General features: G+C 52.2%; 2 protein-coding genes across 7 annotated transcripts in view; both read right to left on the bottom strand.

Moving 5' to 3' along the window:
- Positions 1-3800: 3800 nt before the first annotated feature.
- On the bottom strand, positions 3801-10434 carry SUPT4H1 (SPT4 homolog, DSIF elongation factor subunit). Of its 2 annotated transcripts, none has more exons than XM_059906883.1 (5): positions 10299-10434; positions 9572-9678; positions 5724-5779; positions 5422-5436; positions 3801-4939 (listed from the first exon to the last, which is right to left on the bottom strand). In XM_059906883.1, the coding sequence occupies exons 1-5, from the start codon at positions 10365-10367 to the stop codon at positions 4872-4874; spliced, it is 315 nt and encodes a 104-aa protein (XP_059762866.1). In that variant the 5' UTR covers positions 10368-10434; the 3' UTR covers positions 3801-4871. The 2 variants fall into 2 exon arrangements, with proteins under 2 accessions (XP_059762866.1, XP_059762865.1); XM_059906882.1 differs by having other exon boundaries at positions 5383-5436.
- A 1513-nt stretch (positions 10435-11947) lies between these two features.
- Positions 11948-24285, bottom strand: part of RNF43 (ring finger protein 43) — a 61680-nt gene continuing 49342 nt past the window's right edge. For all 5 annotated transcript variants that reach the window (XM_059907794.1, XM_059907793.1, XM_059907792.1 and 2 more), the window contains 7 exons: positions 21757-21831; positions 21517-21648; positions 20799-20903; positions 18520-18681; positions 17899-18001; positions 15542-16897; positions 11948-13413 (listed from right to left, as the gene is read on the bottom strand). In XM_059907794.1, coding sequence (XP_059763777.1) covers positions 13370-13413; positions 15542-16897; positions 17899-18001; positions 18520-18681; positions 20799-20903; positions 21517-21648; positions 21757-21825 — 1971 coding nt within the window. In that variant the 5' untranslated portion in view covers positions 21826-21831 and the 3' untranslated portion in view covers positions 11948-13369. The remainder of the gene's footprint in view (positions 13414-15541; positions 16898-17898; positions 18002-18519; positions 18682-20798; positions 20904-21516; positions 21649-21756; positions 21832-24285) is intronic.

Raw genomic sequence — 24285 nt, forward strand, 5'->3', positions numbered from 1 at the left:
TGGCATCTGAAGCTGTTCCTTATCTTCCCCCAAGTTCTCTCTGGAGCACGAGACTCAGTATGGAGGAAGGAGAGAGCACAGGCAGGAAGCAGCACAGGGTCTTGAAACGGGGCCTTCCGGCTCCCTGACTTCTAAGAGGCACAAGCCTCCCTCTGCTGTGGGACGGACCCCTGGGCCTCAAGTCCTCTGTCCATGACCCCGTAATGCCTGCCCTCCACTTCGGGGGGAGTGTTGAGACTACGAATGCCAAGGTCTAGAGGGGAGACGTTTTCTCTCATATTCTCAGAGGATCTGGCATGTAGGAGCCAGCAGCCCAGGGCAGAGTTTTCTCTGCACTCAGTTCCTGCTTCCTGGGGTCTAAAAGCAAACAGAAACACAAGCATCTGTAGGCAAAAGGCGCTGAGCCAGGCAGTGGAGGACATACAAAGTAGCAGTGACCCCCTCTTGAGGGCAGGCTGACCCCTGACTCTGGGGCTCAGTTTTCTCACCCATCAAGTGAGGGGCTGGCTCAAGTCATGACTCTCCCAGCCCTTGCCTTCTCTGCAGGGTCTTTCCTCTGCCCCGACACTCCAGACCTTCCCCTCCCAATGGTGAAGGCCTCTGAGCCCCAAGGCCCAGGCAGACAGCCATGTGCTTTCTTCCTCAGTCCAAGACTTACTGGCTCACCCAACAGCAGTTTTTACCAGCATGGCTAATCTCCTGGTTCAGACAAGACCGGAAGGGGGACAGCCACACATGAGCAGCAGAAGTGACAGCTGACAGGCTGACATGAATCTAAGAGGTAGAGAAATAATTAGTCCCAGAACCATTTCACCACATGATACAAAAATGGAGGTTTTATAACAATGACTTTAAGCCAAGTAGAGGTTAAATCGCATTCACAATCTCATAGCTGAATAGAAAGGAAGTATATATTAAAAAAATAAATAAAACTTAGGTCATAAAAATGAAAGAACAGAAAGAGAGATTAAGATAAAAAGCCATGGTGCTTGAAGAAAAATGTTTCAGTTTTGATATATTTGCCAATGATAGATACATTTGAACATCTATTGCCCAAGAAGGCTAGAGTGATGACCTTCTTACCTAGAACTTATCTAGAGGGGGACAACTTTGAATGACAATCTCTTAGATAGACTTAGTAGTTTACAGCTTTCAAACTGCTTTTACCTAAATGACTATTTGATTCTCAAAACTATCCTAAGACAAGAACTGCCAACTGCATTTTTAAGCGAACTTTTTATTTCAGGTATAACGGACAAACAGAAAAGGGAACAAATCGTGAGTGTATAACTCAGTAAATCTCCAGAAAGTGAATCGACCTATGTAACTAGCATCCAGATCAAAAGCAGACCATAACCAGGGGCCCCTCATGCCCTTCTCCACCCCACCTTTCACAAGTAACCACTATCCTGTCAACTAACACCAGAGTTTTGTCAACTGCATTTTTTTTGAAGAGGAAACTTCTTTTAGAGAAGTAAAGTGACTTAGAAAAGTCAGGGCTAGTGGGTGGTGGAAGCAGCAGGGCTGAGAGGCAGGGACACTGCCGCTAGTTCCAGCGGAGTGTGAAGGGGCCATAACTGGGCTGCAGGTGGAGGAAGGTGGCGAGTAGAAAAAAAGCAGGAGAGGTTGGAGAGACCTGGCACAGGCCAGCAGGTACCCAAGAGCTGATGGAATGGAACAGAAGATGCAGCCAGGCAGGAATTGGAGGACTGGACCAGTTTCCCGATGCTCTGCACAGGGATCCTTGAGTAAATCCCGAGTTTCTCCTCTCTGGCCATTTCCCCACTCTGCCTCCCCCTCTCCGGCTAGTTTTAGACTTGAGACCTAGCGATTGTAGGTGGTGGGAGTAGGCGGGTTGGGGCGGCTCAGTGCGCAGGCACATGCAGCTTGCTGGTTCTGTGGAAAAATCATGAAGGGAGCAAAGCTGCTGCGTTTGGGGAGAACTATGTCAGAACGCAGCCCTAAACCGGGGGTGGGCAAGGCATGTCTTGAGCTAAGCCTCCACTACTTGATCATGGCCAAGTCGCTTTAACTCTTTGAGCCTCAGCCTCTGCATCATTACCTAAGGATGTTAACTTTGGCACAGGGGCTTTTGGGGATCAAATAAGATAATGGATGTGAAAGCCCCCTTGTCAACTTGTAAAATGCTATTTAAATGAAAGGCTTTACGGATACCAAGCATGAACCAGACTTCCAGACAAAGTGAGATGTTATTAGTCTGTTCTTAAACATTTTCTACCTGTCTCTTTTACACACACACACCCCAGGTGTCAGGAAGGGGACTTGAGAATTAACAGCAGGTTATAGACAGGCTGGCACCATGAAGGCAATGGCCATGCCGGAGGAGTGAGGCCTCAGTCCGTAAACCTGAAGAGCCCAGCCTGAGTTTAGGCCCTCACCAGCCCGTCCCATTACTCTTGGGAGAACCGCTCCCTCCAAGACCAGAATGTTCTGACCCTTGTTCTATCAGCTACCAACCCCTGCTTTGGGCTGGAGGCTGCACGCACTGCCGGTTAGCCCCTCCGTTTTGGGGAGACCCTAACCCCACGGCCTGTGGTGGGCAGCGGGTGAAGAATGAGGAACAGGCAGGCAGGGGGAAGGCAGCCGGGCCACTACTGTTTGTGACTTGAGTCTGCCCTTGTTGAACCGGGGAGAGCCTCGCCTTGCTCAAGGAGAGAAGCCAGACTACTACGCAGGAGACTGAGAGCTTCGGGCAGATGTGGGACCTCAGCAGTCACAATGGGGCTGAGACTTCGACGGGCTCCCAGGCGGGGCGCAGCCCTCATGCACGGGGACGCCGGCGCCCGAAACCTCCCCTCGCCCACAGCGCCGCTCACTCGCGGGGAGAGAGGCAACGGTCCGTGCTTCAGCTTCTCAGAGTTCCCCGCAGGGGACAGGACTCCAGCGCCTCGGCGGCCGTCTGGACCGCCGAGCGCCCGGCAGAGGCGGCGCGGCGTACGGAGCCTGAGACCCGGGCACTGCGGCCGGCCGCCCTCCCCCACAGCCGCCAGAGCCTGTCTTCCGCTTCCGGCGAGGCTGACAGTTGGGGCGCCGCCGGGTGTGGGGCTGAGGCGGCCTGACTGTGGTTATCTGCGCACAGCCCCTCTTGTCCCCGCCCCCCGCAACTGTTTCCATTGTCGCCGAGCAGCCACGTCCGGGTCAGACGCGCGGGACGGCGGCTGGGGATTTCCAAGGGGCTTTCTGAGGAAGCCAGTGAAAGTTGGGTGTCGGCTGCGGGGCCCCGGCACTCTTGCTAACACCCACGTCTTCCCTCCGGGACGTAAACTCTGGCCCGGTGGGGTTGTTTCCCAAGGCTTCTTTCGGATTGAAACTGAACGACACAAACCGCCACCCCTGGAGCTCAGCGTGCCGGGCTGGGAAAGTCCTGGAAAAGCTCAGCTGGGACTGGGGTTAACAGACCCTCCCTGGGCTTGAAGGCGTCAGAGACAACGGTTCTGGTTTGACTGACAGGACCCGTGAGTGGTGACACGAGCGCCTGCGCCAGTCCCAGCTTCCTCCCCTGGGCCTGGGAGGGTCACCGGAGGGGCAGAGCATCTCTGCCTCCTTCCCACACCGTCCAGGTCACAGGTAACAGGAGACACTGACTCGCTAGCAACACCAGGCGGCTAAGACGCCAGAAGCCCCAGCGCAGGCGCCCGCGCCCGAGTCAGAGCTCCGCCTGCGCGCCGTTCCAGGCACTTCCCCCACTGTTTCGGCGGATTGTATGTATACGTGCTGCATATACTGAAGAATGACTGATAAAGGAGAGCAAATGAGTTTTACCTTTTATAAAACTTAAGTTACAGAATTTTCACATTGCTTTATTTTTATAATCACAAAAATCCTGAGGTAAACAGGATGTAATCACTTTCGTTTTGCAGATGGGGAACAAGAAACTTAGGGAAATAAAAATGGGGACACTTAACAGGAATTTCTGTGGAAATTTAAGTAAATGAGAATTTATGGTAAATATTTAATTCCAAAACAAATAACTCACCTTGGCCAATACCGTGACATCACTCAAGGCCCTCTTACTAGGCCAGAGAGAAAAGGAGAGGCACGAACTAGCCAGACCAAGACCCAGCAGCAACCTGAGGGTCTCCAGTTACGGAAACGCAGGAAAGTAGGGGAGGGGCGGGTCATGGGCGTCACTGGTGGGCCTAAGGTATAGGAAGAATAGAAAAAAGAAGAAAACAAAGAAGGAAAAAAAAGGTTTTAAACATGGTCAAGGGCAAGTAATACGAAGAAGCCTCAGGATTTCTTCAAGGGACACCTGCTGCGCCAGGTCTAGAGGGCAGCAGGCTGCAACCACCAGACACCAGGACTACCAGGCTGACGCGGTTGCCTAGACTCAGGACAGCAGACCGCTGAGACCCAGGGAAGCTCACTAGAAAGGCTACAATCCTGGAGGCTCAGAGACAGATAAAGAGGAGCAGAAGGGCCTCTGCTGCTCTGGGAAGATGCTTACTGGGCAACGAGTTCTTACTGTGCCCAGTTAAGACAAAGGAAGAGGGAGGCAAGGCATCTGTTACGGGCTTCAGAGCATTCCTAGGGGTTCATGTTTGCTGGCATCTGACCAAGAGTCCTGCCCATGCGCAAGGGCGCAGCCCCGGGCTGTGGGTAGCAAGGCCAGCATCCTACTCCCCATGAATTCAGTCTCCGCTAATCCACCAACCCAAACCACTCCCACCCCACAGCAGTCCAGAGAAGGTAAAATGGCCCAGGGACACACTGTGCTGCTCTCTCAACAGTCTGCTGAATCTCAGAATCGGAGGGCGGCACATATTTGAAGTTCTGCCCATTTAGTTTCACAACAAAAAATAAGCAGAGGCAGAGACGAGGAGCAAAGACGCTGGCGGCCGTGCATCTTGCTAGGTCTTTATGGCTGTGTCTCTGGATTTGTAGGCCACTCCTCGACTCTTCAGCTCCCGCACAATTCCTGCAGCATGAAAAGAAACAGCTCTGTGAGGGAAGAAGACTCCAGAAGATAAGAAAGGTCCCTCGGGTACCACTTGGTGAGGGGAAGGGGTGGCGTGCTCTAAGCAAACTGGAGTTCCTGGACTGCTCATCAACCGAACTGCGTGGTTGACTTGTCACCCTTGAAGATCCAGGCAAGTGCTTGGCAATGACTTGGTTAAGAATGAGAAGAAAAAGAGAGACACATTGTAGTTGTCAAAAGCAAGGGTTCTAGAGCCAGGATGCCTGGGTCCCCAAATTCTGGCTCGTTACTTACTAGCTGGGTGACCTTGGACAAGTTATTTAGCCTCTCTGAGATTTGCTTTCCCTCATAGAGTTGTGAGGACTGGCATTAATTCACATAAGAAACTTCCATAGAGCTTGGCGCAGTAAATGAACACTGGCCATTACTATGATTATTATTACCTTGGGGCAGGCGACCAGTGACTGACACTGCATACACACCTGGCTTAAAGTTACCTGAAAGAGAAGAAAAGAGACTGCAGTTTAAGAGTGAGTTACAACTAAAGACCAAATGGAAGCTTAAGCTAAAAATGAAAGAAATGCCGCCAACTCCCAGAGAAGAGCAATCACTTCTTTTGGCTCTAAGTGTTAAATGACAGGACACAGGACACTTTCCTTGGCTTTCCTCCAACCCCATCGTTCTCACTCTGGGGCCACCTACCCACTGATTGAAGACTCCCCCACCCGCACCCTGGCCCTGACAACACAACCAGGCCAAGATAAAGAGAAAGGGAGACACTTACTGACTCGCTGCCACTTGGAGACCCAGCTGTCCTCTGGACTCATCATCGCAATGATTCTAGAAAGGGGAAAGAAACAGAGAGTCAGCCTGAGTTGCCTCTACTAGAGAACAGAGAGACCAAGGGAACTGCCCCCTCCCCTGCTTTACTCTGTTCCCAGCCAGCACAACAGTTCTGGGAGAGGAAACCTAGGAAAAAGCCAAGTATTGAGTTTCTACCAGAAAGCTGGGGAAACTAACTTCTAGTGCTGGGAAGGGACTGACTCAGAGCTAGTACTGACAAAGGTCCTTTGCACTTATGTCCCTGGCCCACCACTCACAGGTCAGTCATCATCCCCCAAAGACCATCTCGCCATGCTCAAAAGCATCCTTCGCCTACCGATTCCCTGGGAAATGGGACAGCTTTTGAGGTAGATAGCATTACTGATTACGACCAACACAACCACTGAGCGCTGGAGCCTAGTGCAAAGGGGAGGGTGAGTCAAAACAATGGGTCCTCTTACTAGAAACAAGTTAGACTTAAGCAAGCTCTGCCTTTAATGAGCTGTACAGCCTGACACACGTATGGAGACCTCCCTCAGAATTTCATCAATAAGGTGAAACTAGAAGGTTGAGCTAATACATGAAAAACCCTAGCACAGAGTAGGTGCTAAGTAAATATTAGCTCTCCTTTATTATCCTAATCATTCTTCTCAGGGTAGCTCTAATCCCAGAGCACAGGCAACAGAGGCTACGCAAGGGCCAGAGCCTGCTACTGAGCATGACAGGTAAGCTTCAGGTGCTTTCAGAAGCTACAGAGGTCACTATACCCCAATTAAAAAAAAAAAAAAAAAGAAGCTACAGAGGTCACTTTTGTCATTCCCCCATTCGATCAAATACTTACTGATTGCCTCCTGTGACAGATCTGTACTAGGCACTGGTGTTTGTTGACTGCCTCCTCAGTATCCATTCCCCCTTCTCTTGGTAGCAATCCTGGATTCTTATTTGGGAAGCCTCCCTCCCCATCCAAATCCTACATTCTCAGCCATATGCTTTGAGTGGAACTGACCCCACCTCCAGGGGTGGCAGGTAGGGTAATACTTGCCCTGGCCCGGCAGACCAACCTGGGGTAGGCACGTATGCAGGCTGTTCTCCTCACCAAAAGTATATTCTCCTCTGTCCTTCACAATCTATCCTTCCAGCCTTACAGTGTCTGTTATCCAACCTTATGATTTAACCTAAACAGAATTCCCACCATTCTCCAAACATACCCTGGTTTTCCCACCCCATGCCTTTGCTCAGGTCAGTCCCTTTGTTTAGAATGCTTTTTCTACCTTTCTCTCATCTCAACCTCCTCAAAAATCCTGTACTTCTTTCCTTAATTAAGAGCCTGACTCATATGCTATCTCCTCCACTTCTGGCTGAGTTCATCAAGCCCTCCTCTGATCTCCTTTAGCCTTTGATATACTCACTCTTCAAATCCTAATATGCACCAGAATACATAAATAACTCCTACAGCTCAACAACAAAAAACCAAAAACCTCATTCAAAAATGGGCAAAAAACTCTACTTGCTCAGTTCTCATCATCAACTCAACTCTTAAGGAACTCGAAGACAATGACAGCTTAACCTGGACACGTGCAGCTATTATGCCCAGACTCTGATAAATGGTCATAACCTTTTGTTTTTTAATTGAACATAGCATGCTTCAGAACTCTCTGACAATCCTTTAGTAAGACACTAACAATATCAGAGTTGTCACTTAACGTAAAACCCAGAACCGTGGCCCAAAGATGGAGTCCTCAGACACTTCTTGCTTAGAAGCTGTAGTTATTTCCAAGTTTTTATAACTGAATTATATTTGAAGAGACTTTTTTCCAAAGAAGATATATAAATGGCCAATAAGCACATGAAAAAATGCTCAACATCATTAATCATTAAGGAAATGCAAATCAAAACCATAATAAGATACCACTTCACACCCAACAGGGCAGCTATTATCAAAAACAAAACAAAAAAGAAAGTAACAAGTGCTGACAAGGATGTGGCGAAACTGGAACCCCTGTACTCTGCTGGTGGGAATGTAAAATGCTGCTGCTATAGAAAACAGTATCGCAGTTCCTCAAAATGTTAAACATAGAATAATCCAGCAATTCCACTTCTGGATATATACTCCAAAGACGTGAAAGCAAGGACCTGAACAGGTATTTGTAAAGCCATGTTCATGGTAGCATTATTCCTAACAGCCAAAAGGTAGAAGCAATCCACGTGTCCATCAATAGATGCACAGATAAATAAAATTTGGTATATACATAAAATGGGATATTATTAAGCTTAAAAAGGAAATTCTGACACATGCTACAATATGGATAAAACTTTAAGACATTATGCTACGTGAAATGAGCCAATCACAAAAGGACAAATATTGTACGATTCCACTTACAGGAAGTACCTAGACTAATCAAATTCACAGGGAAAGTAAAATGGTGGTTGCCAGGGGCTGCGGGGAGGAGGAAATGAGAAGATGAAAAAAGTTCCAGAGGGACTTCCCTGGCGGTCCAGTGGTTAACATTCCACCCTTCCAATGCAGGGGGCGCAAGTTTGATCCCTAGTGTGGCAAAAAAAAAAAAAAAAAGTTCTGGAGATAGATGGTGGTAATAGTTGCACAAAAATATGAATATATTTAATGCCGTTGAATGAATTCTACACTTAAAAATGGCAAAAAAATTTTATGTATATTTTACCAGATTTTAAACGAAAAAAACCCAAAATCCTAACATATGAAACTTTACACAGTGTCTCTCTTACTTGTAAGTATCTCATTGTGTAACTCTTGCCGTCTCTCACAGCAGCCACAGATGGGAGTCCATTCATTTGTTAGCACTGGATGGTAACAGTGCTAACGAATGAAAGAACTGGAGTATCTGAGTGTGCACACGCATGTGTACATATGTACAAAGTAAAGGTTCCATGACAACATCTGTTTTGCTCAATCCTTTACTCTTCCTTAAAGGCAAACAAAGGAGGAATGAAGTTGGTCCACCTTGAAGGAACTTTAGCAAGCACTGGTTTGGGCCCAGTTTGCATGTAGACCCTTAATTGGCCTAGAAACCAAAAGAAACTTAACTCCCAAAGAATACTGCCCTCTAGCTCCTCCCTTGGGGAAGGAAAATTGAGACCTAGCCACTTACACTTCTCTCATTCCCCTTCCCCCCACTGGGCAATCTCACCAAGGGAAAACTTTTCTCTTAGGGCCTCTTAGAGATATCTAAAAGCATCAGCTTTGGGGCCAAAATTTACCCTTCATTTTCAAAAAGGATCTTCATACATTCAACAAATGTGTATTAAGTATCCACCACCTTCCAGGCCCTATGCCAGGTCATGGTGCATGACATAAACAGTCCCTATCAGCAATGAGCTAATAGTCTAGTGAAGACCTGTCCAGTGGAAATATAATGAAAGCCATGCAAGTCATTTTTAAAATTTTCTGTAGCCATGTTAAAGGAGTAAAGACAAAAGGTGAAATTAACTTCAATAATATATTTCATTTAACCCAACATATTCAAAGTATTATTATTCTGGCATGTGATTAAAACAAAAAAAGTCAAGACATTTTACATTCTTTTTCCTTGTGCTGAGTCTTTGAAATCAGTGTACATATTACAGGTAAGCATATCTCAATTTGGACTAGCCACATTTCAGGTACTCAATGCCACACATGGCTAGTGGCTACTGTACTGGACAGCATAGGACTAGTGTGTCTCAAAATAACTTTGAGACCAACTAGGATTAGGGTCTCAAGAGTCTGTCCACATTTACTTGGTGGGATGCGGGTAATGTAAAAGAATGAATGCAGCAATCTAAAGGGCTTACCCATCAAAGGAAGAGCTGGTGCAGTCATATACCATCTCTCGGTTACCCTTCATCTGAAGGTATGCATCACAATTGTCACAGCCATCATATTCAAACTGGTCTATAGTCTGGGAGGGGGAAAAAAGGAGAGAGGTGAGCATGAACAAGGCGAAAAGAAAAAACAGCTTTCTCCATACTTTTACCTGGTCAAGTACAAGACTCCCTATGTTGGTTCTGTCTCATCAGGTCCCCCACCCACCATTCCTACAGCCCCTTTCCTAAGTTCCACTCTCACAATCCTTCTTCTCTTGTTCCCAATTGCGTTTTACCTATTCCTTTCCCTAAATCTCCTTGGGGTCAGGTACCTTCTCCGACTACTCCCTCAGCTGCAGATCCCCACCCTCCTCCAATTCCTAATGTCCTTCCCTCAGCTGCAGATCCCCACCCTCCTCCAATTCCTAATGTCCTTCGGCTCCAACAGAAGTTCACTGAACGTCTGTAAAGGGTCAGGCCTGTGCTGAGAGCTGAAGTTGCAAAGGCATGTGAGAACGCCCATGCCCACGGCTGCAAGACTTGCCTGCGTTCCTACCGACTTAAACCATGGCCTCCTGCTGCTTCCCACGTTCCCCTGCCACCCCCTGTGTCCTGGACCTGACTTCTCTCTTCACTGTTCCCGTAGCCCTGTTCCACCCAACTTTCCCCCAGCTTGGTCCCCCATCGCCCGTACAACCAGGTCCCCCACAGACACCTTGACCAGCGAACACAGCAAACAAGCCCGCAGATGCCGCAGGTCTTTCGGCACCGTCTCCAGGGCCATCTTCTCCCACGGAAGAACAGCGAATGAAGGAGCCACAACCTTCTCTCGCAGGAAGTAAATAGCAAATTACCCAGAATGCCCGCACTTCCGGTGTCCCAGACTTCCTCTTCCGGCGCGGGAGGCCGCCGGCCCCGCCTCTCCCCCCGCCTTAGGAGATGGTTTCTCCCGCCAGGAGGCGGGGCCGGCCGGGAGTCACCTGGGCCGGCGCGCGCCCCCGCCACCTGGGCCGGCGCGAGGGCGAGGCTGGGCGGCCGTTGGGCCTGTGGGCGGGGCCCGTGGGGGAGGTGCGGCGCGGTTGGCGCCTGCGCGGGAGCGCGCCGCGACCCGGGCGGAATCACGGCGCGCGGACCATTTGATCTAGGCCGCTGGCACCGGGCCGCCGGTCCCCTGGAGGATCCTGGATGACAGCGGAGATGCTTTTTTGTCTTCCCGTCTTAAAAGCGCAGGGCCAGCGAGTCCACTGTCTCCCTGTGGATTATCTCTGCAGAGACGAAAAGAAATCCAGGGGCCGCCCCCCTCCTTAACAGGGAGGGAGCGTGATTGGGTTTCCATTTGCGTCCACAGGAACGCTGGCCGGTGAGCGGAAGGCCAGAAAAATGCATATTTAATTATTTCTAAAAGCTCTTTATGTATGTTTCCACGTTCCAGCTGATAATTTACGCTTTGTGCAGCTTTTAGCATTTAGATACAGTTCCTTTACTTCAGATCATCTGTAGGAGATTGTGTCGTTTTTGTTTTTTTTTTAAATTTCACCCTATGGGATGCTAAATGCCTTTCTCTCTGGTTCAGAACTGGGCACCAGACAACGACCACCTCTAACATACCTTTCCTGGAGAAGCAGAAAGGGAAAATGTGCTTTGTGAGGAGGAGAGCAAAGTCCTCTCCAGGCCCTGTGGAATTCTTCATACCTACAGTAGCACCAGGTCTGTTGATCCTCACAATAGCCCCGTGTGTAGGCAGAGGACAGTCATTTGTGTTTATCTGAATTGGAGCTTTGGGATATAAATAGTTCCAGGCCCTGCTGCTCTATCTTCCCAAGCAGGCCTCCTAAATTGAAACTGAGCTTCTTCAAGACCGGTCTGCTGCTGGTGCCCGTGCCATGTCGTGCTCAGATGGGCTCTGTGACCGGGGTTAGCATGTTCTCTATCACTGCATACTTTCTACCTTGGAACACAGTTCACTCTGTTGTCTCACGGGAGCTCTCTAACAACTCCGTGAAGTGGGCCCATTTCATGGGTGGAAAAAGGCACCAGGTTATTTGAGTATACTCAAATATATCTGAGTATTTGCCCAGAGTCACAAAGAAAGTCACTGAAGCATTATAGAGTGTGAAGTAAACAGTACAATAATAGTACAGATAACGCACTGAACCACAATGAGAATCCAGTCATGCTTTCTCTTTCCCTGATCTCACTAAACCACGCTTTTAGGGGCTTACAAGCCAAGCCCACCACTGTACTCTGTCCTTTCATAAATCAGAGCCTAGCCTCTGATATCAGGAATAATTTATCTTTGCCCACGTAGAACACAAAGTTGTTGCCTGAGTGACAGTCATGACAGAAGAAAACAACGAGACCAGATCGAATTTATGGATAAATATATTAGCAAATAAATACATTTCTCAACATAGTGCCTGATTCAAGCGTCTTTCTGTCTGTTTAGATATAAATACCCACGTGGGTGCCTAGGTGCTAGTTCCCCACTGACTTTGAGGGAAGAAGATTCCCAGGTGGGGTCCTGTGCCCACTTTGCTCCCACATTCACATTCCAAATGGGATAATGCCTGAGGGGCCAGCAATGGTCCAACTGCCCTGGGGTGCATGTCACCCTGAGGAGGCCCCTCAGCCCTTGCCCACTCGATACCAGCTGCCCAGGCCAGGCTTCCTGCTCCAACTCCACTCCTTCCTGTGTGTCTCTGGCCTGCATGGCTTATACTGGGAAGCCGGGCCTCTGGGCCATCTAATCCCAAGGGCCCCATATTACCTCTCCTTTGTTCTCCCGTTCCCTATCCCTGGTCTGAGAGAAAACGCCCAGAGAAAACTTCCTTGTTCAGCTGTAATTTTGCCTTTTCTACCTTCATTCCTTCCTTCCTCTTCCTAAATAAAGTCCAGCAGAAATCCTCTTCTTTCCGCCTACTTTGGGACTTTGAGATAGGCCGTCCCCAAGGAAGAGCTATTCCTTTCCCGCTACCCTCACCCCGACCCCCAGAGGAACTGAGGCTGCTGGAGTGACAAGGGAGTTTGACGATCAGAGGCTTCGACCCAGTTTCTTCAAGGTGCTGTACCACCTCAGGGACAGAACTGCACACCCTGGCTTCCCCTCTGACTTAATATAGTGGATCTGACAAGTACGGACAAGGAGGGAAAAACATCCTCCCTTATGCACCAGGGGAGGCCCTGCCTGGTGAAGCTGCAAAGCCCCCCTTTTTAGGGCTCAGGGCTCACCTATGCTCCTGATCTTTTCGCAAAGAAGGAAAATGATAAAAACCAGGGTTGCCGCTGATGCAGCAGCCTTACCAAGGAGGAGCCAAAGCCGGTGTGCAGGACTCTCCCAAGGAAGGAGGTGAGAAGGGTCATGCATTCAGCTGGCCCCGTTTGCTGGTATGAACATGAGGCTTGGAATGAGGGAGCGGAGACCTGCTGGGGCTGGGGAAGGAGCACCACCTTCATAACACCTGCCTATCTACCCGTCCCTAGCTTCCTGCTCGCAGGAGGTCCCAGCCTGCAGGGGAGGCAACCCGCACAAGTGGTAGCTCGTTGCCTGGCTGGACACAGGCTTGCTGCACTGCGGATGGTTCTGCAGACAAGGTCTGGAGCTGGGAGCAGGAGACAGCACCTCCTGCCGCCCACCATCACCACCCCTCTGCCAGTGGCTCCAGGAAGTATGGCAAAGAAGAGGGGTGTTTTCTGAGGTCCTTTCTCTTCTCCGGAGCAGGACTCTGTGCCAGGTAGGGTCCTGAGTCATCTGGCGAGCACTCTTGGTTGGAGCTTGGCCTGAACACCTCACACGGCCTGTTCACACAGCTCCTCGAGCTCCTCTTCTGAGCCTGCATTTAGAGAGAGAGGAGGAAAGAGGTCACTGAGGGTCAGGCCAGTCTTCTGCTTGTTCCACCGGCAAGAGAGTATGGCTGGGAGGGAACTACAGAGAGGCAGGAGCAGGGAATGGGTCCAGAAGGGTGATCAGACTGAAAGCTGAGAGGGGCCCCTGTTGGGACACAGGGGAGAGAAAAACGAATCTAGAGAAAGAGATACATAGATAGCAACCAGTGTGTTACCAATACTTACTATTCATTCATTCGCCCAGTAAATATTTATTAAGCACTTGTGGATCTGGCCTGCTACCATGTGCCAAACAGAAGACCAAAAAGACTAAGCAGGGACCTGACAACCTTGTAGGAGAAAAGGTGTGCACGTAAGTGGCAATTATGCCACTGGGGGCAGGCCTGGGGTCATAAGAGATGAATCACGGAAGGAGAAAGATCATGTCCAAGTGGAGCATCAAGAAGGGCTTCCTGAAAGTGGAGATAAATGAGCTGGTCCTGCAGGAATAGGGAAGAATTAGATTTATGGGAACAGGAAGGCAGCAGAACCTTCTGGGCTGCAGAAACTGCAGGAAGTGTTTACCTAGTTTGGCTGAAGCTTGGAGCAGGGGAAGGGAAGGTGAAGAATGGAAAATAAGGTTGGGAAGGAAGATGGGGGCTAGCTGGTACTAGGGCCTTGAAGGCCAAACCAGGTTGGATTTTTCTTTACTCTGAACAAAACAGAACATTTGAAGATGTCTAGAGAGTTTGTTTGAGGAGGATGACGCCAGCAGCAGAATGGAGGGTAGGTGAGCAGGATCACGGTGCTGCGTGGCCCTGCAGGACACGACCCTGACGTGCAGTGCGCGGCCTTCAGGCCCTGTGAGAGGGAAGGGAGGAGCCAGGAGGCTTCCGCCCCGATCTGTAGGCTTGCACCTAAGACATGGACAGGGGCCATCAGTACTGGAGGAGAATATGGTAAAGCTAGCGGAGACATGGTTAACAGAACCTGGCGTGGATTAGATCCGAAGAGCAGGGGAAAGGGAGGCACTGAAACCAGTTACGAGTTTGAGAGAGAGAGGGGAGGTAGCAGTCTGGCACCGGCAGCAATGGAAGTATACACGTGACAGGATTCAAAAGGAACCATAAAACACGTGGCCAGATCTGCATTACATGGCCCTATGGAAGCAATTGTTTTCTATACTATAACAGCTTGCATGCCTATCTCTCCACAGACCTGGGTCTCCTGGTTGACAAGTTCCATGTCCTCAGAGCCTGGAACCTAGCACACAGCAAGCATACAACGCAGAAAGAAAAATGGAAGGAAGAAATGAATGGATGGATGATAACAGCTCTCAGGTCCTGCCTGTAGGATTCCCAGACCCCGAAGTCTTATATTTCAGGACCTTTGAAGAGAGAGGGGTCCTCCTAGTGATGGCTGTAGGCAAAGAGCTGTGTCATCCACCCAATGGGAAAAGATGGGGAAGAGTAGGGGTTGGGGGATCCGGAAGAGGAAGAGGAGGATTTGAGCAAATAAACACCCAGTTAAAGTCAAGGATTTACATTATCACCATTGGCTGCAATACAGTAATAGGGATGCACTGAGTCCCCAAGAAAATGAAGTCAGTCTTATTAACAAAGATGCATAGAAGGGAACAACTTTTTGCATCATTCACATAGCTCTTCTCATATAGCCCAGAATTATGGTTATCTGTAGTTATTTCTCCTATAAGATCTCATGTGGCCTGGGATTATGGTTTTCGGTAACTATTTGTCCATGCTCTCCTCAAGAGCAAGGAACAGTTCTTGGCCTTCTTTGTATTTACAGCTAATACTGAGCTATATGCTCAGCTGTACCAATTTTTAAAATATTGAAACGCTCACGATTGAGCTGCTGCCCCAAGCCACCCCAAGTACTTTCTGGTGTCTCAGCCACACTGGTACCTCACCTGAGACCTCCCTAGGACCTGGCAACTAAAGGATCAACACCTGGCAGGGCCAGCGTCCCACGCTATGCCACTTGTCCACTATTTTGAATGTCACCCCTGTTGGACCCTTCTCAGCTTCCATCAACCCTTTGGATGACTTCACCCGTTCTGCCATATCCAGCTCTAGTCTCCTGTCCCCACCAGACCCATTTCCCCTGAAAACTCACCAGGCTGGGCTGGCAGCACCTGGCAGTGTGGGTAAGGGCATGGCCTACCCTCTGGGGTGCCAGAACTCCATTCGGAAGGCCCCTCCCCAGATGGGTATGGTCCTGGGGGCTGGCGTGTAGTCAGACACAACCACACCGGCTGTGAACTTGGGTAAGTAGGGCCTGAGGTTTCTGGTAGCAGCCTCCTGTCCGGGCCCGGAGGTCCAAAGATCAATGGGTGGGCCTCTGAGGACCAAGGATATGCCAGGCTGGGGCCATAATGGGGAAGAATCTGGCACACTCGGTGTGCAGTCAAGTCCTGGGGTCGAGAGGCTGGGGAGGGCTCTGAGGGACTCCCCCGCCGTTTCCTCTGTGTGTGTCGGACAGAGAGGCTGGACTTCTGCAAGTGGAAGAGGCCGCTGGGACCAGGGCTGGGGCTGGAGGCGTCAGCTGGCCCAGGGGCTGGCTCGGTGAGGGCCCTGGGCCGTTGTGGGTTGGGGAGCTGTCCTGACGGGGCTGCTGGGTTGGGTCTGGCTGCTTGCGGATCGGGTGAAGGCAGCTCTGGCTGGAGTTGTGTCCGAGGAATGGCAGGCCTGGACTGCGGGACTCCAGTTTCTGGGCCAGACTTCCTGCCGTGCCACTGGAAACGCTTTTTGTAGTGGTGGTGCCGGTGGCGGTGGTAGTGGACATGGCTGGCAACCTGGGTTTCCCCTGTGGGCACCACTGAGTCCAAAGAACGAGGCCGAGAGGCCATGCTAGGCTGAGCCTCCTCCGCCCGGCGCTCCCCTTCGGGGCTGCAGTACACCAGGGGGTCAAAGTCACTGCTCAGGGAGCTGCGGAAGGTAGAGCCGCTGCCGTGGGCGCCCTGCAGGCTGACGTCCGTGCAGCTGACCACCGAGTCACTCGAAGAGCCGTGACAGGGCCCTGAGCTGGAGTCGCTGGCTGGCCCGTCTGCCAGGTAGCCGCTGTGCTCTGTGCAGTAGCTTTCTCCAGACCCGCTGCTGTCGTGAGGCCTGGCCCGGCGTGGGGGCATGGGGCAGGTGGCAGGGTGCTGCAAAGTGCACCGCAGGTGGCTCAGCCCCCAGCCCTGCGCAGAGGGGCTCTGGGCCACTGCCAGGCGCTGTGGCTCGCCTGGAGCCCGGGGATGTGCGCTTCTGGGGAGGCGGTGGTGCCGAGGGCCCACGCCTGGCTCCTGGGATGGTAGGAAGGGACCAGGCCGTGTGGGCCGAGCCGCTGCACTCCGGGAAGGGCCCGACAGGTAGGCAGCAGGCAGGTGGTAGTGGGCATGGCCGGGATGCTGGCGAATGAGGTGAAGTCTTCGGCCTGGTTCTTGGTAAGATCTAGACGGTCCCAGGGACTGAGAAAGCGAGTCTCCCTCTGGAAGAGAGAACCAAGAGCACAGGTGTTCGACTCCACAAACGGAAGGAGGTACATTCAGAAAAGAGAGGCTGTAGCCTACTTATTGAGCCTGCATCGCCCGCAAGCTCCATCAGAGTTTGGACGACCAAGGATGCTCCCACCCTGCCTGGGCCCTGGGATGCCCTTGCTCCCTCCAGCCAGTTGTCTCCTTGGGAGTCCCACTGTGCATGGCAAGCCCTGCTCCTCCCAGCAGCCCTCTGGGGACTTTCACCCAGGGCCACTGCTAGCCCACACTGCACCTTTGGGTGAATTAGAAAAAGGCTCTCTTTCCTCAAGATACTTCACTTTCATCTTTTAGAAGATTGTCATAATATCCTGGTTTTGTTCAAACAGGATACTTTATTGCCAGAAAAGTGAAATAATAAATATACAAATCTTGGACTTCCCAGGTGGCACAGTGGTTAAGAATCCGCCTGACAATGCAGGGGACACGGGTTTGAGCCCTGGTCTGGGAAGATCCCACATGCCACGGAGCAACTAAGCCCGTGCACCACAACTACTGAGCCTGAGCTCTAGAGCCCGCGAGCCACAACTACTGAGCTCGCGCCGCAACTACTGAAGCCCGTGCACCTAGAGCCTGTGCTCCGCAACAAGAGAAGCCACCGCAGTGAGAAGCCCACGCACCGCAACGAGAAGCCCGCGCAGCGCAACAAAGAGTAGCCCCCGCTCACCGCAAGTAGAGAAAAGCCCGCGCGCAGCAACAAAGACCCAACGCAGCCAAAAATAAATAAATAGATAAACAAACAAACAAATCAGTCAGATTTAAAATCAACAAAGTTGTCATGAAAATACGTCATAAAGATGCCTGCAATGGAATGGCCGCCCCCTCAAATGAGGCCCCTTCGAGCAGTGCACAGTCCTGCCTTCTCCTCAGCTTCAAGGCAAAACACTTGCCCAGAGGGAAGCCCCTTCTAGACCCATCTGCCTGCACACAGGGGAGTCCTTGGCCCACCTCCTACCTACGATGTTGAACATGCAGAGGGGGCAAGTGCGATGCTGATGCAGCCAGGGGTCCACACAGGTACGATGGAACTCATGGAGGCAGGAAATGACCCGTAGCTCCTGGAGAAAACAAGGGGTCTGAACCAGAGCTGTCTGTAGCTACAGCCGTGGCCAGGAAGCAGGGCATCCCCGACTCCCTCTGGCCTCTCCTTACTGCCGCCATCTGCTTTCAAAGACCTCACAGTAGGACAGAAACGGTATGGGCTTTGATATCAAGTAGACCTGGCTTTTGCCACTTAGCTGCATGACCTTGGGCAAGTTTCTTAACAGACAGTTTTCTGCTGTAAAATGAGGCTAAAAAACTAATCTACCCCCACCCCTCACTGTCACGAGACTAAAACGAGACGATGCCTCTAAAGCACCCACTGCAGAGCCTGGCACGTGGTACACACTCAACAAACAGTAGTTCTCTTTCCCTGGAAAGCCAGGAAAATAACCCAACCTCAGGGCTGTCTGTGCAGGATACACAGGACATAGATGCAGCTCGAGCACTCACACCAGCCTTAAGTGCTTCCTCCCCCAAGCTCCAGCCTCCCTCCCGAGCCTGGTCACGGAGGCAAACCACGGCCCTGCCTTACCTGGCCCTCCGAGAACTCCTCCAGGCAGATGGCACACACAGGGGCTGAACTGCAGCTGCTACCTGAGTCTGGCCACTCGGCCCGGGCCCTCCTGCAGCCGGGCTGGTACCTCCTGGTGGCCAGCTGGCTGATGGCCCAGGCTGTTCGCTGCTGAAGGGGATCCTGGGAAGAGGGTGGGGCCAGAATGGGGCAAGGGCTCCTCTTCCCCCAGCCCTGGACTCCAGCTTGTACTCGGTTCCCAGCCACCCAGTTAGATCCCGTGACCACTTGACCACTCTGAGGCGTCTGTATCCTCAGAGTTCATACATGGCTCTGCCAAGCAGGCTAAGCCCTCCCATCCCATTCCCCCACTCATACGACTGATCCCCTTCCCCACTCATACCATTGATCCCATTCCCCCACTCATACGACTGATCCCCTTCCCCACTCATACCATTGATCCCATTCCTCCACTCACACTATTGATCCCATTCCCCACTCACACTACTGATCCCGTTCCCCACCCACACTACTGATCCCATTCCCCCACTCATACGACTGATCCCCTTCCCCACTCAGGCTACTGATCCCATTCCCCACTCACGCTACTGATCCCATTCCCCACTCACACTACTGATCCCGTTCCCCACTCACACTACTGATCCCATTCCCCACTCACACTACTGATCCCATGCCCCACTCACACTACTGATCCCGTTCCCCACTCACACTACTGATCCCGTTCCCCACTCACGCTACTGATCCCGTTCCCCACTCACACTACTGATCCCGTTCCCCACTCACGCTACTGATCCCGTTCCCCACTCACGCTACTGATCCCGTTCCCCACTCACGCTACTGATCCCGTTCCCCACTCACGCTACTGATCCCCTTCCCCACTCACGCTACTGATCCCATTCCCCACTCACGCTACTGATCCCATGCCCCACTCACACTACTGATCCCGTTCCCCACTCACACTACTGATCCCATGCCCCACTCACACTACTGATCCCATGCCCCACTCACACTACTGATCCCGTTCCCCACTCATACTACTGATCCCATTCCCCACTCACACTACTGATCCCATGCCCCACTCATACTACTGATTTTCCTTCCCTCGATGACCCATGAGAGCAACTTTTTATCCAACTGCCTGCTTGACATCTCAACTTGGATATCTAACAGGCATGTCAAACTTGACAGGCCCCACGCTGAACTCCTAATCCCATGAACCGCCCAACCGCACACCTGTCCTCCCGCAGTCTTCCCCACCTCAGTAAAGGCAATTCCATTCTTTTAATTGCTCAGGCCAAAAATCTTGTTGCCATTCTTGACCCTTCTCTTGCACTCCATGATCAGTCCATTAGAAACCTGTCAGCTTTGCCTTCAAAGTGTATGGAGAGTCCAACTAATCCTCACCACTTTCACTGCTACCTCCCTAATCCAAGCTACCACTACTGTCCCCTGGATTCCTGTAATAGCCTCTGAGCTGGTTTCTCACCACAGATCAGGTGAGGTCAGATCATGGCTCTCCTTCCGCTCAAAACCCTCCCATGAGTGAAAAAAAAATCCTTACAACGGCCTTAACAGTCCCATACCACTGGGCCCCCATGAACTCTCTGTCCCCACCGCCTGCTCTGCCCTCTCACTCACTGGATTCCAGCCACAGGACCGTCTTGCTGTTCCTCAGACATACCGGGCACACTTCTGCCTCAAGGCCTTGGCACTTCCTGTTTTCTCGCCTCAATCACTTTCTCCCCAGGTATCTGCACAGATCACCCCCTCACCCATTGAGGGTCTTACCTGTAATGTCATCCTCTCAATGAGGCCTTCCCTGGCCTTGCTTTTAAAAATTAACCCTGTCCCCTTTCCATTCCCTCCCCTTTTCTATTTTATTTTTCTCCCTGGCACATGCCACCATCTAAATTATTGTATATTTTACTTATTTATTTACTCATTCATTTTACCTATTTATTGTCTGTCTCTTTCTACGAGAATGAAAGTTCCCCGAAGGGAGGAATCTTTTGTCTTTTTGTTCACTGCACTATCCCCAACACCTGGAACAGTGCCTGGCACAGAACAGGAGCTCACTTTATTTGTTGAATGAATTAACAAATGAGGACTCTTGTGGAGAGAGGCTGCTGGAAATCAGCAAAGTCATTTGCCGGGGTATTTAGGTGTAAACTGTTTCACAGGCGTAAGAGCACCTTCTTTCCTCACTTTTCCCTTCCTGCTCCCCACCTTCCCCCACACATGCACTCGCCCACCTCCACCAGGGAGCCCACCCGGCTCACCGGTCTGCTGTGACGGGGGCGGCACCGGATGCGCAGCACCGAGGCCAGGATGACCACAAAGATGGTGCCCACCACCGTCAGGAGGATCCACACGTCATAATCTGGCTGGGGGAGCGAGCAGAGAGGGAAAGTGTCACACTTCTGGAAGGAGTGGGGCCAACCCGGGAGAAACACAGGAGCCCAGGAGACACACGGAGAACTGGAGGGCCCCTTGAGTCTTCCAGCAGAGGGGATGAGGTTGCAGGTGGGCTGAGGTGGTCCCTCTGCCCACGGGCACTCCTCCAAACGTCTGCTGTGAGAGGTACTATCTCGAGACCTGCGTGCTTGGGAAAAAGGGGACAGGGACCCCTCTACAAGGCGGAAGCTACCCAGCGAGCAGCTGGCCGAGCTTCCCAGTCGATGGAGAAATACCAGCCAGGCGTCAGGGGGCCTGGGGACCAGGGTTTCATTCTGGCTCTGCTACTCTGTGCCATGAAACCACGATGCTGAAAAACAACTTTAGAGCTCAGCTGGCCCAATCTGTTCATTCTGCAGATGAAGCTCAGAGAGGGGAAGAAACTTGCCTAGAGGTGCACAGCTGGTGGACAGAGTTGCGCTAGAGGGTTTCCAAGGTCTCTTTAGCTCCAGGAGTCTAAGGGCTTTTGGTGAGAGACACCGCAGGAAAAGGTGCGGGTGACAGCAGGTGCTGGGGCCGGGGCTGGAGACCTGGCGTGCTTACCCACGTTGGGGGCTCCTTCAGCTCAATCCTCACGTAGGCCTTTCGGTTCTTGTACACAAACTCCATCAGCTTCTCGGCATCATTACCCCAGATCAACACCACTGGCCGCGTCAGCCCCAGGGGCTGCTGCAGCTGCAGGAGGGAAAGTGCCCACGAGGGTGGCTGTGTCCTGACTTCTTCCCCGGCACATTTCTCTTCCTCCGTCCAGCCCCCTCCTCAAACACCCCACGTCCCGGGTACCTGTTCAGCAGCAGCGCGATCCTCCGTGATGTCAAAGAGGACGGCGCTGGCTCCCCGCTCCCCCGCCATCCGGGCCTGCAGAGACACACAGCAGAGGTCCCGCAGGGGTCAGACACACAGCCCATCCACGCCCTGGCCTCGCCCCCTCACATCCCTTCCTAGGATCTTGCACACACCACACCTCTGTACACTCCCACATATAACACATGCAAGGGGTCAGTGGGGTTAGGATCCCCTGCCCCGCCCCAGGCTCACCCAGGTCCACTGCCTTCCAGGACAACCTTCAGTCCTTCCTTTCGTAATGGGACAAACCCCTAACCGGGCTTAGTAGGTGCCAGGGGGTAGACTAGGCTCTTGGCCTAAGGATGAATAAGACACAGCCCCCGCCGTCAAGGTGCCCCCAGTCCGCCTTCACTAAGAAGTGTGAGGACCGAGAGCAGGGAGCGACCAGCACCCCCAGGGCCCGGGGGGGGTGACCAGTCCCCAGTACAGAGAGGGGGACAGCTCCTGCAGAACAGAACTGGGCTTTCCAGGGGCCAGCCCTGCCTGACAAGAGGAGCCTGCAGAGCCTCCCGCCCCCCGCCTCAGGCCAAGTTCCAGGAGCCTGGGACGCCGCTCTCACCCAAGGCATCTATGACAGCCCCAGGCTCAGCCCATCTCACGGCTCTCTCTCCCTGCCACACTCTAGTCTGCCAACTCTTTCTCTGGCTCCAATTCAAGGACTTACTGGAGTCCCTGTCTGGTGCTTTATCCCTTCACCCCCTCCCTGAGGGTGGCAGTAGAGACTCGGGTTGGGAGGGACCCAAAGGGCTGTTCCCACAAGGATGCAAGTGTGCACACGTGCACAAGCACATGCACATGCGTGCTCGCCAAGGCTCTGAGAGGATCTAGCCAACCAGGCAAAGCAGAGAGCAGAGCCAGAAAGAGAACAAAAAGCAGGAATCTAGGGGCTCTGGGTGTGGGGTAAGACCAGGGAGATAAGAGCTGAGGGGGGGTGGAGGCACAAGGGCAAAGGACCGACAGACAGACCCTGTTCCGGCCTCACTGTCACCTCTCTCCCGGGCGCCGATGCTCTCCAGCCCTCCTCCCTAGAGCAAAGGCTCACCTTGCGAAGGCATTGGGCTGGGACCTCAGGCCCCTGGGGACTGCTGATCCTTTCGGGCCTTCCTGCAGGCACTGAAGGAGTTAACCCTTCTGCAAGTAGTGCAGTCAGGAAGAGCAGCCCGTGCTGGGGCTTACACTCCGAGCGCTTTGATCTCTGCTTCCCTTCCTGGCGAGAGCCTGTTGGGGCAGGTCTCCTGCCAGGCAGGCCAGGGGAGCGGCTCCTGCTCCCCTCCCAGATCCCTACTCCCCAGGCGGCCGCAGGGGGCAGGGGGCCCCTCAGAACAGGCAGCCTGCAGGCAGGAGAGCCCCGGGAGGGTGGTGGAGACCCTCAAGTGGGGCCTTTGCGGCCAGGAGGGCACCTTCCCTCTTCCCTTCCTCCTTCCCTGAGGAGCTGGGCTAGGCCCTCTACCAGCACCCAGGCCCAGCCCAGGCCCAGGCTCGCCAGGCTAATTGACTGGAAATTCACAGGACTCGAGAATGGAACTGCTGAAGAAGTGGAGGTCACAGCCTTCATCCTCCTCTAGCCTGCTTATTCCCAGGAAGTCTCCCCCACCGAGGCGACCCCAGGCGAAAAGAAGTTGTCCAGTCCTCAGAGCCCTCCAAACCAGGGCATGGGAGCAGCCCTAGGGGAAAAGGAGAAGGACTCCTTCTGCTAATCTCATAGTCCCTGACTTAACCAAGGGGTGGGGAGGTCACCCCAGTAGTCACAGAACTGAGACTCCTGGATCCTCAGTGCTACCAGGGCCTCATGTTTCTCATCCCCAGAATGAGACCTTGAACCCAGCCCAGCCTGGAAGAGCAGGAGGGAAGGGCAGAGACTTCCTTCTCTGGAGATGTTCTTACTTCCCTACCCCTCTCTTTTTGAAGGGTTGGGGTAGGAACAGTGGAAAGTAATTACCCTGACGTTCAAACACCCCAGCCGATTACAGCCCATAATTACAAAGTTGTAAAAGTGATCAAAGAGAGAGGGTTGGCCAACAGGGGAAACAAACAGGCCTTTCAGACAGTGGGTGCCTGTGTGCAGAGTTCTAGGACTCAAAAGGCAAGATTTGGGGCCAGATGGCAGCCCACTCAGGGGCTACCCATGCTGCCCTGCCGTCCGCCTGCACCCAAGCAAGAGGGAGGGAGGGAGAGAGAGAAGCACTTCTTCCAGACCAGAACCTGGAAGACAGAGAGGACGGGCAGGCCCTCCAGACAGGAAGAATGGGCTTTAGAAAGACAACCCAGAGACCTCTTTGGGAGCTGCAAAGATTCAGCCAGCCCTCTAAGAGCAGCCAACAGGCTGTCCATGGCCTTTAGCAGTGGAAGCCAATACGTTCCAGGACTTCTGCACTTCCACACTCTGCACTTCCCTGCACCTTAGATTTTCCTCTCCAGACACAGTGACAGTCACTGTGTATCTCCTCCTCATCAAAGATTGACTGA

This window comes from Balaenoptera ricei, chromosome 20 (assembly GCF_028023285.1).
Source record: "Balaenoptera ricei isolate mBalRic1 chromosome 20, mBalRic1.hap2, whole genome shotgun sequence".
Classification (NCBI taxonomy): Eukaryota; Metazoa; Chordata; class Mammalia; order Artiodactyla; family Balaenopteridae; genus Balaenoptera; species Balaenoptera ricei.

Bases quoted from the DNA above. Each gene is read 5' to 3' on its own strand.
- SUPT4H1 (XM_059906882.1), bottom strand. From the start codon at position 10,367: ATGGCCCTGGAGACGGTGCCGAAAGACCTGCGGCATCTGCGGGCTTGT. The intron at 9,679-10,298 runs GTGTCTGTGGGG...TCCCCCTCCCAG, and splicing joins TGCTGTGTTCGCTGGTCAAG to ACTATAGACCAGTTTGAATA. The intron at 5,437-5,723 runs GTAAGTGTCTCC...CTTCTCTTTCAG, and splicing joins CTCCAAGTGGCAGCGAGTCA to GTAACTTTAAGCCAGGTGTG.